We start from the raw sequence: 15097 nt of genomic DNA on the forward strand, positions 1-15097 counted from the left end.
TTTTTTTAGGAAATCTTACATGTAATTTAAGTGAGATATTATAATTATCCATAAATAGTGAGTATATAATTAGATTTTAAATTTGGTTTAAATTTTAAGTTTTTTTATTAGTTTATTTCAAAATTTAATGAGAAACTTGTAGTAGATATTTTTTTCTAAATCTTGATATAAAATCTGATCAATGTAATTCAATATCATAAAAAGTATTCTGAATTTTGAAAAAACTCAAACAATATACATGTTTAGTCGCAATCCTTGAATGTTAAATTTTTTCAAATTATCTAGATATTTAAATATTTTATTATATTATATGCAAAATATCATAGGGTGTTAAGTGATTATTATAAAACATTCAATAATTTATAATATAAGATCTTTTTAACGACCAACATACAAAATAGGACCCGCCTATAAATGAATACAAATGCAGTATCGTCCATGATATGTTGGGTCTGCTGGTCCCAAGTGTTTTCAATTTCATCCATAGTTTATTATTATTTTATATTCTTCTCGATAAATCAATTCCAAGTGTGTAGATACGTTTCTTCACCCTGAAAAATTCTAGTTAAATTCATTAATGGTAGAGTTTATTGTCAAATTCATTCATCATGTGTTGATACAATTGGAAGCAAGATATTAAATCTATTTTCATCAAATTAATCCTTGTTAGGACCAAATAAAATAAGATACATTTTTAATTAACATATTTTTCATAGTATATTTGAAATCAAGAAATTTGTTAAATTCTTTACCTAAAATATTCAATTTTTAAAAAAATTGCACCATAAAATTTTAAACAGAACCCGAATTAAAGAACCACAATTAGGAACCGGAGACCGGAAGGGGAAAAAGGTGAAAAAAAAAAAGCATAACCGGTTTCCATTAACCGGGAAAGGGGGAACAATTTATATTCGTTTCTCGCCATTACGTACGGGCTTCATAGTGCTCAACCTCACGTCCCATCAAACCCAGTCTTTGTCGCCGACGGCTTCTCTCCGGCCGCCGGAGCTACTCACCGCCCACTGACTCCGCCGGAAACTCTCATCACATGACTGCACAACCTCATCGGAATCCGTCGTGATCAAACTATCCTTCTCTCACTATCTCCGGTTGCCGGCGATTTTCGCCGTCGTTCAGAGTGACGAACTGGAACCGGGAACGTCGCTCTCGCCAATCCTGGTTTTATCTCTCTCTGTGGATGACTACTTGTGCGTCGCGCCATTGAAATGTGAGTTTCGATCGTTGTTTCAGTTCAAATCGACGGCGATCACCGATTTGATTATAGCTTGGGTGAGAATATGTAGGATCTTTACGAACAGTTTTATAAAAGAGAAATATCTTTATAAAATTGCTGTTGTTCCTGTGAGGTTGCGGAAGTTGAGCGGGATTTTGTGTTGATTGTGCCGAGATTTGATGCTGGATCTCAATCTGGAGGTCGGCTCGGCCAAATCAAGTCCGGACGGAGGAGATTCGGCTGTGGTCAAAGGGACTTCCGGCGTCGTGTTGAATCAAATGGATGAATCGGTGACGTCAAACTCCTCCGTTGTCAATGCCGACGGGTCAAGCTGCGTGGACGGGGAAGAAGAGTCGTGTTCCACACGAACCGTCACGTTCCAATTCGGTATACTGAAACGAGGAGCAGGAGGAGAAGGAGAAAAAGAAGAAGAAAAGGAAGCAGCGATTACCAAGGAATTCTTTCCAGTCACCGGAGGTAACAGAAACGGTGGGGATTATCAGAATTCGGAGGCACAATGTTCCAGAAACTCCATCGATTTTTCCTTCCAGAGGTGGAAACAAGCCGGCGAGATTCTCGGACCCGGTATTGGCGGCGTTGCGACGCGGGTGACGCAGCAACCGGCACAGCCGGTGAAGAAAAGCAGGAGAGGACCAAGGTCGAAGAGTTCGCAGTACAGAGGCGTTACGTTCTACAGGAGGACTGGGAGATGGGAATCGCATATCTGGTAATCTTATCTTTGTTGTCTTTTTTTTTTCCTCGCTTGCAGAGTAATAGTAGGTGAATTCTTGATGTGTTTCTTCTGGATAATTTTGGTCGAATCTGGTCATAATAATGGTCAAATTGGGGTTAAACTTATCTAGTTACATCATTGGGGGCTTGCCGACGCGGGTGACGCAGCACCCGGCACAGCCGGTGAAGAAAAGCAGGAGAGGACCAAGGTCGAAGAGTTCGCAGTACAGAGGCGTTACGTTCTACAGGAGGACTGGGAGATGGGAATCGCATATCTGGTAATCTTATCTTTGTTGTCTTTTTTTTTTCCTCGCTTGCAGAGTAATAGTAGGTGAATTCTTGATGTGTTTCTTCTGGATAATTTTGGTCGAATCTGGTCATAATAATGGTCAAATTGGGGTTAAACTTATCTAGTTACATCAAATTTGAGATTGTTCCACCAAAAAGAAAATTGAGATTCATTACAGTGTTGATACATGGATTATCCGTTTCGGGTGCCTGAATCTCCATTGTTCTGCAAGCTCGGTCTTAGTTTTTTTTACACTAACCTTTCCTTTTCTAATTACTGGCTACAGGGATTGCGGCAAACAAGTCTATTTGGGTATGGATTCAAAGGGTTCATCTTGTGTTACTGCAAACTGATTTTTGCCGTGTTTGTTCATCTTTTAATTTACTCCACTTTTTGATTCTGATGTAGGTGGATTTGACACTGCTCATGCTGCAGCTAGGTAATTCCAACCCGTGTCTTGGATGATCTAACATAATCTATAGTTTTTCTGTTTAATATCGTGCTAAGATTTGTGATTTGAGATTCAGCAACCGCTTCTCTCATGCAGGGCCTATGATCGGGCTGCTATTAAATTCCGGGGTTTAGATGCTGATATCAATTTCAGTGTCGGCGATTATGATGAGGATATCAAACAGGTTTTAATGCCATATATTAAAAGTTAAAATTACTATATGCATGTTTTCAAATGTTGTTAAATGATGTCAAAACTTAACAGATGGCGAATCTTAGCAAGGAGGAAGTTGTGCAAATGCTTCGCCGTCAGAGCACTGGTTTCTCAAGGGGCAGTTCAAGATATCAAGGAGGGAATTTGCACAAATTTGGCAGATGGGGAGCTCAAGTGAGCCAGCTTCCTGGAAAACCGTATGGATATTTTGAGAAACTAATGTTCCGGTTTATACAATTCACCTTCTATTATTCACCTTCTATTCTCTGTGTTTCCTTTTTTTATTGAAGTAAATGTCAAGTCACACTCATTCTTGTGTTCGTAACTCACCTTCCACTGAAATTTCGTCCACTGAGGTCTCGCCTCTCTGGCTTTCTTCAATGATGACGCCTTTGTATCTTCTGGAAACTAGGGCTTATGACAGGACAACCATAAAATGGAATGAAAGGGAAGCTGCTACTAATGTTGAGCCTCGTGCCTATCAGATGATCCCTGAGGCGAGTAATAGAGGTATTGCTCCTTGCCCTTGTTCGATGGCAGCCAACCTTATATAGCTGTTCCCCGTATTTCAGAGATGACTTCTAGTTGACTTCTTTACTGATTTTCTGACTAGCTCCTGTCAAGCTTGACCTTGACCTGGGGATATCTCCTCCTGGTGGGGATGGTTCGAAGCAAAATGAGCGGTTACTCCATCTTCAGCATGTCCCTAATGATATTGCTGGTGGATGGAACTTCAAGGTACTCACTCATATATATCTGTTCTATTGTGCTTCACTTTGCTATCACAAATGTCTCGGTTCGACAAGTAGTCAAAGTTTAAGCACCTCCTCAGCATTTTTATGCAAATCTACAAATCAGAAAGATGCGAAAACTTTTGCTTGCGTGGTTCGACATTTACTTCTTCCTCTAGCTATCAGATCAAAACAACCCTAGCTTGAGTTCTGACGATTCGATTCTTGCTTGGTCCATGAATTCACCATTCTTCATTTTGATCTACTATCACAGATGGAGAACCACACGGCCATTGCAGTACGTGGTCCACCTTTCAATTTCTTGAACAGGGGTTCAGACCATCCTATTCCCCGGAATTTGTTACCTTCTCCTTCCTTTTCAGCAGAGGTAAATTCTAAAGAACATAGTAGCACATCTCGACGCATCCAAATATTTTCATAAGACACAATCCATACACCGTATGAGATATGACAACTGCCATAAACTGATCCAAACTTTTCAGCTAGCCAATGAACAATTCCCGAGTTAAGTGAATTCATTTAGCTTTTAGGTAAGGTATGGGCACACCTGTCTTGCTATTTTGATCAGCTAAGATATCTGTCACTAGTTGTGTTGGCCTAATTTATATCTTATGGCTCGAGTCTATGTAGTTGGTTTGAGATGGGTAATATACACATTAGGCTACTTATATAAACTCCATTCGAGTTACAAATTTGAATGAAGTTGACGCTGTAGTTTGAATGGTAAATGTCGATCTTAACTGGATGATGGAAGAATAGCAACAACTACAATGTGTTTTATAGATCTTTTTATTTCTTGTTAGAAAATTACGTTTTTTGTTTTTAATTTTCTTCTCTCTTTTTATTTTGACCAGGAAAGAAAGCAGGAGAAAGGTGTTCAGTCCAATGCAGCATCATCAGGATTCTCGTTCTCAGCTAGGCCTTCTTCATCCACCACCACACCTCTTCTTCTTCCGCATCAACCTTTCTCCAACCCAACAACACTCCCCAGCCTATATTTCATCGCACAGTCGTCCAATAACACATCTCACCACTACCCTCACTACCACCGCACTGTCATGCACCGCCCGTCACAAGCTCCGCCATAGCTTTCTATTAAAGGTGAAGTTCCTGAAATGAAAGAATAACCGGCCTTTGCTAGATTTTCGCCAAAAGAAATTTTTAGGAAGAGGATTTGAGTTTAGTTCAAATGTGGTAATAAGATGAAACTCACATCGACAAACTTGATACCATTTCCGACAGATGTTTTCATATATGATAATTCAGTATTCAGCTTTTATTGTTCTTGACGATGAAAACATCATGTTCTTGCAGGTTTCAGGACGGGTGAACCATGGATGAAGCTGTTGGAACCAGGCAAAGGACAGAACATTGAGCCATGGATTCATCCCTCTGTACTATCACCCTCTTCTACATTTGAGGATTGTTTACGTATGGGGGCTCGACTCGACGAAAGAGAGCGAGAACCTCGGATTCTTTATTAACTACCCTATGTATGTTTTGTGTTTGTGAATTGGACCAACGTTTCGGGCAGACTACAGCCACGCCATGTATGTCCACCACAAATATCGTTGGCTGTATCTTTGAATCAATTTCGTTCCTTTTGATTTTTTTTGTTAGTATGTTGTGTTGGATTGGCATAGGGAACAATTGTAATAAAAAGATGCCGTTTTCATGTGGTGTTGAAAAAGCATTGCGTTTGTGTTTGATGCGAAATGATTCTCTTCTTGCTTCGTCTCACCTACGAGGGAAAGAAGAATTCGGCTGTGTAAGCATTATCCACAGTTTCATAGGAACCGACCAGGGACAATATCGTCTTTTTGCCACCCGGGCCACGCGACTTCCTCTCCGTCTCCTTCGGTTCCTATGGAAGAGTAAGCGAGCGTGGATTTTGGATGCAGCCAGTTAAGTTAATGTTGCCAGTCTCATAGAGTAGCAGGATGTGCCATAACACAAATACCCTCAGTGCCTGGGATTGGAATAAAAGATTCATCTAATCACAGATTCGCAAAAAGGATTTTGAATACCCATATTCTTGAATTGTCTGATTCATGATAAAGAAACCATAATAATAATAAAAAAAAGGATTGAAGGCTTTTGAAGAAAATGCAAGAGAATATGAGCAGACACATTCTCTCTTTCAGTTGCAACACATCTTTAGAACAAAACAAGAGATACCCCATCTTGTCCATTGATTCGTGGAGGTTTCTGTATCTGAAAAACCAATCAGAGATTGAGAACTCCGATCGTGACCAACATCCGGTTAACATTTAAGGGGTGTGCGGGCAAGGGATGGTATTCGAGACTTTCGGGTTATCCGCCGTCTCGGTCTCATCTCTTCGAATTTTGAGTAACTCGGTCTAGGTCTCATAATAGTCGGGTATCTGCAGAGTACCGTTGACAAGGGCTGTGAGGGATCGCCTGTGGACTGTCAAATCGAGAGGATCGACGAGGCGAAGGGGTCGAGACAAGAGGGTTTAACCCTAATGTTGCTCTCGTTGATGCCGTCACGCGGCCTCACCTCATCACCGCCGCTTTTTCTCTCCCACTTCCTTTTTTCTGTTGGTTCGGATACCCGTGCGTCGGCTCGTATATCTCAAACCCAAACCCGAGGTTAGCATCTCCAGCACTGTCCCGCCCGAGCTCGTGCCGGAAAATCTCGTTGGCCCGCATTTTAGGTACCTGCCGGTCTTCGGTTTTCGGGTAAAAACGCCCAGTCCTAGACTAATAAATGTTGTAAAAAAATCTCGGATGAATTACATGCAAGCATTCGTAGCGGATTCACACACACAAAAATAAAAAACATAATAACCAAAGATGCTGTGGAAAACATCAAAGGATTTCCAAAACTTTGACAAAAAAAATAGGCATCAATAACGTATTCCAGAGATCGTAATCGAATTCAAATCAAAACCCTAAATTGTAAACTAGGTGTAATATGATATGATACAACGCCGAGTTTTAGATGTTTTGTTCGCAGAAAATTCTGTAAAAAAATCTCAACCGAAAATAAACCGGTCTGGTCAGTGGCAGAATCGTAATAAATTCGGGAATCTAAGGGCGAAATGTTTCGGAGTTAATTCTCGTAATATAAGATGACAGCGACGCGGATCTGGCAGAAAAATAAGGGGTTAATAAAAATCACAGCTTTCCGCTCTCTCTCTCTCTCTCTCGCCCGAGCGTCAATCTCCTCATCTCAATCTTCTTTTGCAATCTCAATCATCTTCCCTCAAATCGTATGTTTATCCCATCGTGAATCTCGTTTCGCGAAGTTTGATTCGATTCCGCATAATCCCAAAACCCTAGTTTTTGCTCCTTTCTTTTCTATTGGTTGTGGTGTTCTTGGGATCGTCCGATGGCAATTCGGATCGTGAATTCTGATGGAGATTGTGGAACTTGTCTGCTTGCTTGTGTTTGTTGCTTCTTGATGTGTTTTTTCTGCTTGTCAATTTTTTGATTTTGTGTCCGTTGACGCATTTTCTTCGAGTTTTGATGGCGCATGCACGGATTGATTTCGAAGAGTTCTTGAACATGGATGCATTATGCGTCTTTGTCCATTTGCTTACTGAATCGATCTGAAATTTTGAATTTGTAGAGTAAAATTCAGAGTTTTTCGTATGTTTTTTTTCTTTTGGCTTGGGGGATGTCGATGAGATGAGTGAACAGATACACTAGGTTTTTGGTCGAGAATTTGATGAATGTAGACCAACTAGTGCTGTTTCATGACGATGATTAAATTTTGCGACCAAAAGTGTCAGCCTTTCTCTCTTTCGTAATTGTTACCTCCAAATTTTGAGTGTGGGTTACGGATGGTAATGAAAACAAAGTAGTTTAGCATTACTACTGATTTCTATGTTGAATTGTTTTTCCTACTTATAATTTTAACAGTGGGGTCTCACATTTTGGCCCAAGTCTTTTTGGTGTTCTTATCTCATTGACTTCCCTTTCATTTCTTGTTTTGTTCAGGCAACCATGAGTGACCAAGGAGAGAAAACTTGTCCACTGTGTGCTGAAGAGATGGATCAGACTGACCAGCAGTTGAAGCCCTGCAGATGTGGCTATCAGGTCTTGCAATCTGTTTTTGTTTTCACTTAAGTGTGGCTTACATGTTACTGCCTAATTATAACTGATAATTGTTTATAACTGATAATTGTTGCGAGAACTCTGCGCATAGTACTCTTTAGAGGCTTTATTCCTGGTTTTCGTAATCAGGGTAAACAGTTAGGTTATGTTATACTGTGCCGCGTAGTATGTTATAATGCTCCTCTTGAAGTTTTGTAATTGTTTAGATTTGAATATTTGTCTATTAGCACTGACATGCAGTATCTCTCTTTGTCAGTAGAATTTACACTTCTTCAGATGGCCTCAAAGATCTCTTTTCTTTGTCTATTGATTCTTTCATAGTCTAATATCCAAATTTTACAGATATGTGTTTGGTGTTGGCATCACATAATGGACATGGCAGAGAAAGATGAATCGGAAGGGCGCTGTCCAGCTTGTCGCACTCCATATGACAAGGAAAAGATTGTCGGGATGACTGTAAATTGTGAGAGGTTGTGATATGATGCTTAACACGCCATCTTTACAGTGGAATGAATTTTTGTCTCTCATCAGTGTTTATTCTTCCTTTTCATTTTGTTTTGCTGATGTTTGTTGTCTATCTGTTATTTCCAGACTGGCCTCTGAAGCCAATATGGAGCGCAAAAAGACACAAAAGTCAAAGTCAAAACCTTCTGAAGGGAGAAAGCAACTAACCAGCGTGCGAGTGATTCAAAGAAATCTTGTTTACATTGTTGGGTTGCCGCTTAATCTGGCAGATGAAGATGTATGGCCAAGTTTATTTAAATCATTTTGGTTATTTCTTACTTGATTAAATTATTTTAGTTATTTCTTATTTGATGACAGTGTCTTGAAATCTTCCATTTTTTTTCAGCTTCTGCAAAGTAAAGAATACTTTGGTCAGTATGGAAAGGTTTTAAAGGTCTCCATGTCTCGGATGGCATCTGGTGTCATCCAACAATTTCCAAACAATACATGCAGTGTGTAAGTTTCTGTATATGTTTGTGTGATTATCCAAATTTGCCTCTAAGGGTGAAATGGTTTCTTGTGATTCCTTTATCTTGCAGTATTGTCCCTTTCTGATATTATATCGTTTCCTGTACTCAGATATATCACTTATTCAAAAGAAGAGGAGGCTGTACGCTGTATTCAGTCTGTTCATGGGTTTATTTTGGACGGTAAATCATTGAAGTAAGTCATGCGTTCGCTTCTCTTGAAAGCATTTAAATTATCTTTATGCACTCCTCGGTTACATCTGTATTTTATATACTACAGGGCCTGTTTTGGGACAACCAAGTATTGCCATGCGTGGTTGAGAAATGTGGTATGTAGTGTAGACGTCTTCTTATCTGTAGAATTGTTTTATTCTTTCCTTTTTTGAGTTGAAATTGAACCGATTAGACATCCTCAATTTTCAGCCTTGCAACAATCCTGATTGTCTCTATTTACATGAGATTGGTTGTCAAGAGGATAGTTTCACAAAAGATGAGTTCGTATCAGCCCATACAAGGTATATTTTCCGTTTTATATTTTTATGTACCTCTGATTTGCTTGTTGTAAATTGTGCTTCAATTATTTGGAGAAAAAAGATAGTATATCGGGCGTTTTATTTTGTTTTTCTGGAGGTTTAGTTAAGTCTCATAGTAATTTTGAAGGAGCAGAGTGCAACAAATCACCGGGGCAACAAATAATCTGATGCGCCGGTTAGGGAGCGTGCTTCCTCCACCAGTGGATGATTATTGCAGCAACAGTTCTACAGCAAAACCAATTGTGCAAGTTCCTTCAAACACTATTTCTGTAAGTTTTCAGCTTCCCTTGATATGTCAAGGTTTTTTTCGCTCGAGTTAGGGAGCCTGCTTCCTTTGCTGTAAAGTGTGAACTGTAAACTTGTTGATCTGAATCTGATTACCCCAAGATATAGAATCTGAATACCCCAAGTTTTCAGCTTACTTTCTCTGTTAATGTTCTGGTACTATGATTACAATTTATAGACTCAGACACTAGTTAAGATTAACAAGTATTTCTTGTTTTAAATTTGTCGGAGCAGAATGTAGCAAGTATTCCTAAGAGTTCTCCACCTAATGGGAGCTCTGGTAGATCCACTGCTCTTCCTGCTGCAGCATCATGGTAAAGCTATCTTTGTCACTTGTTGATTTCTGTCTATGTTATGTTCCGTGGTGGGCTCATTTTGACAATTAGGAAAATCCCGTTTCAGGGGAACACGTATATTAAATCAGCAGTCTGCAGCAACGTCAATTGCATCAGATGGATATTCTGATACATCAAATGGAACATTGGCTTCTTCTGCTCATGAGCCTATATCCTGTAGTGATAACCTTAAGAAACCATCTCACGAAGAAGAGAATCAAACTGTGGTTGAAAAAAACAAACCTGGATTGTTGAAGCCTTTGCCACATAATATTGTGGTTGATTTTGGGTCCAGGAGAGCTAATCTGCCTGATGGAGATCCTACTAGCAATCAGATATCCTGTTCAGTAGAATCTTCCTATGATAGCAGAGTCATGAATGAGCCTTCAGCTGTTGTGAATTCTTTAGATTATGCAAAAGAAATTGCTGATGATGGCCTTAGTATAAACAACTTGTCTACTGATGTTGCACGGATGGGGATTACTACTGATTCTAGGAATGACCATCCAGGTAGTCAGGCAGTTATCGATATTCATTCTGATCAAGGTTCTATTAGACAACCTGGTAATGAAGTATCGAAGTTGCCACATGGGGAGGAATGTAGGAAAGATTCTCCTATGAACACTGATGAGAAAGCTTTCTCTTCATACAATGAGAAATCTGTTGTAAGGCCAGAGTGGAATTGGATGGCCGGTTTGCGATCACAGATGCAAGTTAGCTCAAAATCAGAAGTAGATGATGTCAGAACATTTGATAACGGACGACAAAAGGTTGGAGAGGTTGTAAGCCCTTCAACAAGTTCGGTTCAAGGTCCAAACCGTTTGCCTTTTTGTGCTTCCCCATTCGGTGAAGTTTCTGGCGTGTTAACTTCAAATGCTGATGCCTTCTTGGAAAGCAGAGGTAGCAATAGATCACTTCTACCAAATGGATTAACTGAGGGATCCATATCCACTGTGGAGCATTCGTTGTTTGGTAATGAAGCCGAAAAGAAAATTCAGAATGCAGAGGATGATATAATCTCAAGCATTTTGTCACTCGATTTTGATCCATGGGATGAATCCGTGACTTCGTCGCGTAATTTGGTAACATTACTCGGTGAAGGTGATCAGCGGGTGAGCTCTCATAGGCCTTCGAACATCCTAAAGCCGCAACACAACAGTCAGTCCAGATTCTATTTTGCTCGGCAGGATGAATCTAATCTCCTAAATCCGCAACATTATAATCAAGCATTTGAAAATCAGACCTATGGCATTCATGGGCAATTGCCAAGAGATCAGCCTGCCCTTCTGGAGACTGGGGTGACCGGTGATATTTATCAGGATAAACGGAATGGATATGCTTCAAATTATTCTGAAGTGCCGGAAAACTTTCCTCCTGCTCATCCCGTCTACTCTTCTTACAAGATTCCTGGTTAGTAGTATTCATGTGACATGGCTTTTTTTGTCAACCTTTCTTGCCCTTATTTTTGTTTTTGTTATTTTGGTGAGAAAAATTCATTTGACCCTTTTGCAGCAGCTTCAAGATCACAAATTTCTGCTCCACCAGGATTTTCTGCTCTCAGCAGATCACCTCCTCCCGGCTTCTCTTCACATGAAAGAATGGAGCATTCCTATGATACTGTAGCAGCTGGTACCCTCTTCCTTCTAGTAACATAACAGTGTTGCTGACTGATTCTTTGAACCTAGAATGGGCTAACAACCTCTTTAACACATGCTGCAGGAACTCCTCGATTGCTTGACTCGACCACTTTGCTGAGACAAACATATCAGGCACCGCATCCAGGTGGAAATTCTAGCCTGGCGAGGGATCTTGAATTTATGGATCCGGCAATTTTAGCTGTCGGAAGAGGAAGACATCAAAATGGGTTGGGAAGTGCAGAGGTAGATATGAGATACAGTTTCCCGTCCCAATTAAATTCCTTTGAGAGCAATTCGAGACTTGAGATGTTGATGCAGAGGTCTCTGTCTGCACAACAACAAAGCCATGATGAATATCGCGACCTCAGGGATGTTAACAACTTCTCTTCTCAACTCAATAATGATCCTTATGGGATTATTGGGTCGAGGCTGATAATGGATCAGACACAAGGAACAAGCTTATCTAGACAACCTTTTCCGAATTCATTGTTGCATGGCAATAGCGGTCAGTGGGATAGGTGGAATAATAATGAAGCCTCCTCAGGTGGAAACAGTCTAGGAATGGCAGAGATTCAACGAAGGAATATCGAACGGCTGGGATTCGGTAGCAAAAGCCTATATAATGGTTTCGAAGAGTCGAAATTCCGGATGGCCAGTTCTGGGGATCATCTGTATAGCAGAACATAAAGGGGAAGTGGGAATGTGATTTCTGATTGGCTGGGTCTTGCGACGCCATCAAAGTGTATCCATTGTTGGTGCTGACTTCGCTAAAAGCTGCAGAGGAAGGTGGATGGGAGGGAGGGAAATTCATACTGAATGATGTTCGGTTCAAAGTCAGATCTCCAACAGAGGAACGGCATCCAGAACACAATGATGATACTCTAGAGCCAGCCAGTTCTCATTCATAGGTAAATATAAAAAAAGGGCCTTGGGATAATATTTTGATTCGGGGTTGAAGAAGCATGATTTTGCTCTGTTCATCTACCTATTGTATGGTCTGTTTGCAGGAGCTGAAGCCAAGGCTCTGAGCTTTTGGTGGTTTTGGGCAGAGGAGAGGGGAATAGTTTTCCGTTGGCCTTTTTGTTTGGTTGGCTTCATGCCAGCTGTGATGGCGTTTGTTCTGGTTGCTGTATCCATCCAACACTTGACTGTAGTGTCCCAAACGAGTCAGACATAACATTCCTATAGTTACAAGTTTTCTGAAACTGAACCTTTCAGACTGATAAACCGCAATTATTTTTTTTTTTTAAGAAATACGTATTGTTATTAGTAAAAAAAATTCAATTCCAAACCGCATGGAGCAAAAAACCGACAAAACCGAGGGAAACTTGAATCCAAACCTGAGTTAGTCCTGTGTGGCACTTATGTAATATTGTAATGTACTCTTTCTTCAAAGTGCTAAAAAGTAAAAAACCTCGGCATCAACAAAAGCTCCATTCTTTTTCTTCAGGTGGGCTTCTCTCTCTCTCTCTCTACCCCCCAAAAAAAACCTCCATTGAAGGGATTGCGTAAGTTCGATTTTTTTTTCTTGAATCTGATTTTTGTTTTTGTTTCGATTTTCGTTTATGCTCTCGATTTCGGTTGGAGTCATATGCTTCGATACAAACTTTTGAGCATTTGGGGTTTTGTAGTATTAACTCTACCCGGAGTTGGATCGGCTTCTGATCTCGATCTCATACAAAAAAAAAAGGGTTCGTTGAATCATTTGCTTCTTAGGTCGTAGATTTCTGAAAGACTTCATTTTTGCTCTTCGGAAGTACGATGGATACCTTCTTGTTCGGCGTGCGTGAGTTTGAATTGTGTGGCTGATGATCCCTACAAGTGTCGGATAAAAGGTTATCCAAATTGAACCGATATTATCTGATGGTCTTTTTGTCTCTGTTTCTGTTTCTGTTTCTGATCCTCGAAACAGAAGCTTCTATGGAGATTCCTCGCAGTATTCTTGAATTTTTTTTTCAACGGGTTTAATCAGAGATTGGTTTTGTTCTCTATACGGTTTGCTCTGAGGCAGGTAGATCACTGGTTCCCTTTCGGTTGGAGCTTTCTTCCGTCTGAGATTTCTGAGATATTTTTCTGGGATTTTCAATCTCTCCGAGTTCCAAAAGTTTGGAAACCCTATTGTGTGATCGAATTGGATTCAGGTTCCTATTATCTTACTGGTTTACTGTACCGTATACTCTCTGTTTCAAATGCTTTTGGTGTTAGTATTATACGATGTTGTCCCCTGGTCCTTTGAATTTGTAGACTTTCGTTCTTATGTTCCTCAAGATGTCTGTTTCTCATTTGTGCCGCCCTCAGCATCTCTTCGTTCTGGATTGGCTGATGCAGAAAAGAAGGGGAAGAAACATCACTGATCATCATTTTGATTTGTGTATATTGCAGAATCATCAGTGTATGAAGATGGCCAATCCCGACGAGAAGATCCTCAGCTTCAACGACGTTGTCCTAAGAAGATCGGATCTTGACATACTGAGCGGCCCACATTTCTTGAATGATCGTATCATCGAGTTCTACCTGAGCTACCTATCCACCGTCCATCCCTCACCAGCCATTCTCCTCGTCCCTCCCTCCGTCTCCTTCTGGATCTCGAACTGCCCCGACACAGAGTCCCTCAAAGAGTTCTTGGAACCCCTCAAATTACCCGACAGGAATCTCGTGATCTTCCCTGTAAACGACAACACCCATGTGGGTTTAGCTGAAGGTGGAACTCACTGGAGCTCCCTCGTGTTCTACAGAGGTGCCAACACGTTTTTCCATCACGACAGTAACAGGGGTTCGAACAAACAGTTTGCGAGACAGCTCTACAAGGTTGTTGCACCATTCTTGTCCGGAGAGGATGCAATGTTCCGAGAATTTTCCGCCGAGACGCCTCAGCAGAGCAATGGGTACGACTGTGGAATCTTCGTTCTTGCAGTGGCTCGGATTATTTGCCAGTGGTTCGAGACCGCAGGAACGAAAAACCGGGATGAACTTTGGTTATCTGATGTGAAGGAGATCGTACCGGGTTTGGTTACTCATTTGAGAGAAGAGGTACTTGTGCTCATCACAAGGTTTATGGCCGAGAAAGAGACGAGGTAGAGCCATCCCCATTGATGCTAAACTTGGGGAATTCCCGGTTTAATGGTTAACCGGGACTCGCCTTTGAAATTGAATTCCATCGGTTTAGTCAAACCAACCGATTTCTTCATGCTACTTGGACTTGTATTGTGTGACCGGTAAAACAGCATACTTAGGAAGTGAAATCTTATCATACATTTGTTTTTCGGTAAACTTCTTAATTATTATAATTCTATAGGAAAATATCATTCGAAATAACTCAATTTTACAAAATGTTATACTTAGGGAGTGAAATCTTATATCTTATCATGCAAGGCCAGCTTTATTACCGACTGAACCGGTGGGTCCATCCGAAGATCTTATGGTATGCATATATTATTTTATTTTGAGAGATTAAAAAAAGGGTTTTTGCTTATACATTTATTTATCTTTATTTCTTCTACGAAGCATTTATTAGAAGCGCATGTTCCCATGCTCGAGCCATTTCTCGGAGTGGAGCCTTTCTGTGTATTTTTCTACCGATGA

General features: G+C 40.5%; 3 protein-coding genes across 12 annotated transcripts; all 3 read left to right on the forward strand.

Moving 5' to 3' along the window:
* The first annotated feature begins 931 nt into the window (after window positions 1-931).
* Window positions 932-5364, forward strand: LOC104799479 (AP2-like ethylene-responsive transcription factor TOE2). 3 transcript variants are annotated; one of them, XM_010522026.1, is made up of 11 exons: window positions 932-1290; window positions 1368-1961; window positions 2542-2567; window positions 2664-2694; window positions 2803-2890; window positions 2971-3116; window positions 3332-3429; window positions 3533-3657; window positions 3925-4038; window positions 4526-4772; window positions 4986-5364. In XM_010522026.1, exons 2-10 carry the CDS (start codon window positions 1414-1416, stop codon window positions 4757-4759), a joined length of 1410 nt encoding a protein of 469 aa, XP_010520328.1. In that variant the 5' UTR covers window positions 932-1290; window positions 1368-1413; the 3' UTR covers window positions 4760-4772; window positions 4986-5364. The 3 variants fall into 3 exon arrangements, with proteins under 3 accessions (XP_010520328.1, XP_010520327.1, XP_010520329.1); XM_010522025.1 differs by having other exon boundaries at window positions 932-1228; XM_010522027.1 differs by having other exon boundaries at window positions 932-1228; window positions 1378-1961.
* Window positions 5365-6812: 1448 nt separating this feature from the next.
* LOC104799481 lies at window positions 6813-12720 on the forward strand. Of its 3 annotated transcripts, none has more exons than XM_010522028.1 (14): window positions 6813-6907; window positions 7638-7736; window positions 8097-8224; window positions 8346-8496; window positions 8605-8714; window positions 8838-8921; window positions 9006-9054; window positions 9149-9240; window positions 9386-9527; window positions 9778-9857; window positions 9946-11288; window positions 11394-11507; window positions 11598-12423; window positions 12523-12720. In XM_010522028.1, exons 2-13 carry the CDS (start codon window positions 7644-7646, stop codon window positions 12200-12202), a joined length of 2991 nt encoding a protein of 996 aa, XP_010520330.1. In that variant the 5' UTR covers window positions 6813-6907; window positions 7638-7643; the 3' UTR covers window positions 12203-12423; window positions 12523-12720. The 3 variants fall into 3 exon arrangements, with proteins under 3 accessions (XP_010520330.1, XP_010520331.1, XP_010520332.1); XM_010522029.1 differs by having other exon boundaries at window positions 9392-9527; window positions 11391-11507; XM_010522030.1 differs by having other exon boundaries at window positions 9392-9527.
* Window positions 12721-12809: 89 nt separating this feature from the next.
* On the forward strand, window positions 12810-14785 carry LOC104799482 (NEDD8-specific protease 1). 6 transcript variants are annotated; one of them, XM_010522031.1, is made up of 2 exons: window positions 12810-13023; window positions 13898-14785. In XM_010522031.1, exon 2 carries the CDS (start codon window positions 13910-13912, stop codon window positions 14591-14593), a length of 684 nt encoding a protein of 227 aa, XP_010520333.1. In that variant the 5' UTR covers window positions 12810-13023; window positions 13898-13909; the 3' UTR covers window positions 14594-14785. The 6 variants fall into 6 exon arrangements, with proteins under 6 accessions (XP_010520333.1, XP_010520335.1, XP_010520338.1 ...); XM_010522033.1 differs by having other exon boundaries at window positions 12810-12965; XM_010522036.1 differs by lacking the exon at window positions 12810-13023 and adding an exon at window positions 13050-13206.
* Window positions 14786-15097: the final 312 nt, after the last annotated feature.

Source organism: Tarenaya hassleriana, unplaced genomic scaffold (genome assembly GCF_000463585.1).
Source record: "Tarenaya hassleriana unplaced genomic scaffold, ASM46358v1 Cleome6, whole genome shotgun sequence".
In the NCBI taxonomy this organism is placed as follows: Eukaryota; Viridiplantae; Streptophyta; class Magnoliopsida; order Brassicales; family Cleomaceae; genus Tarenaya; species Tarenaya hassleriana.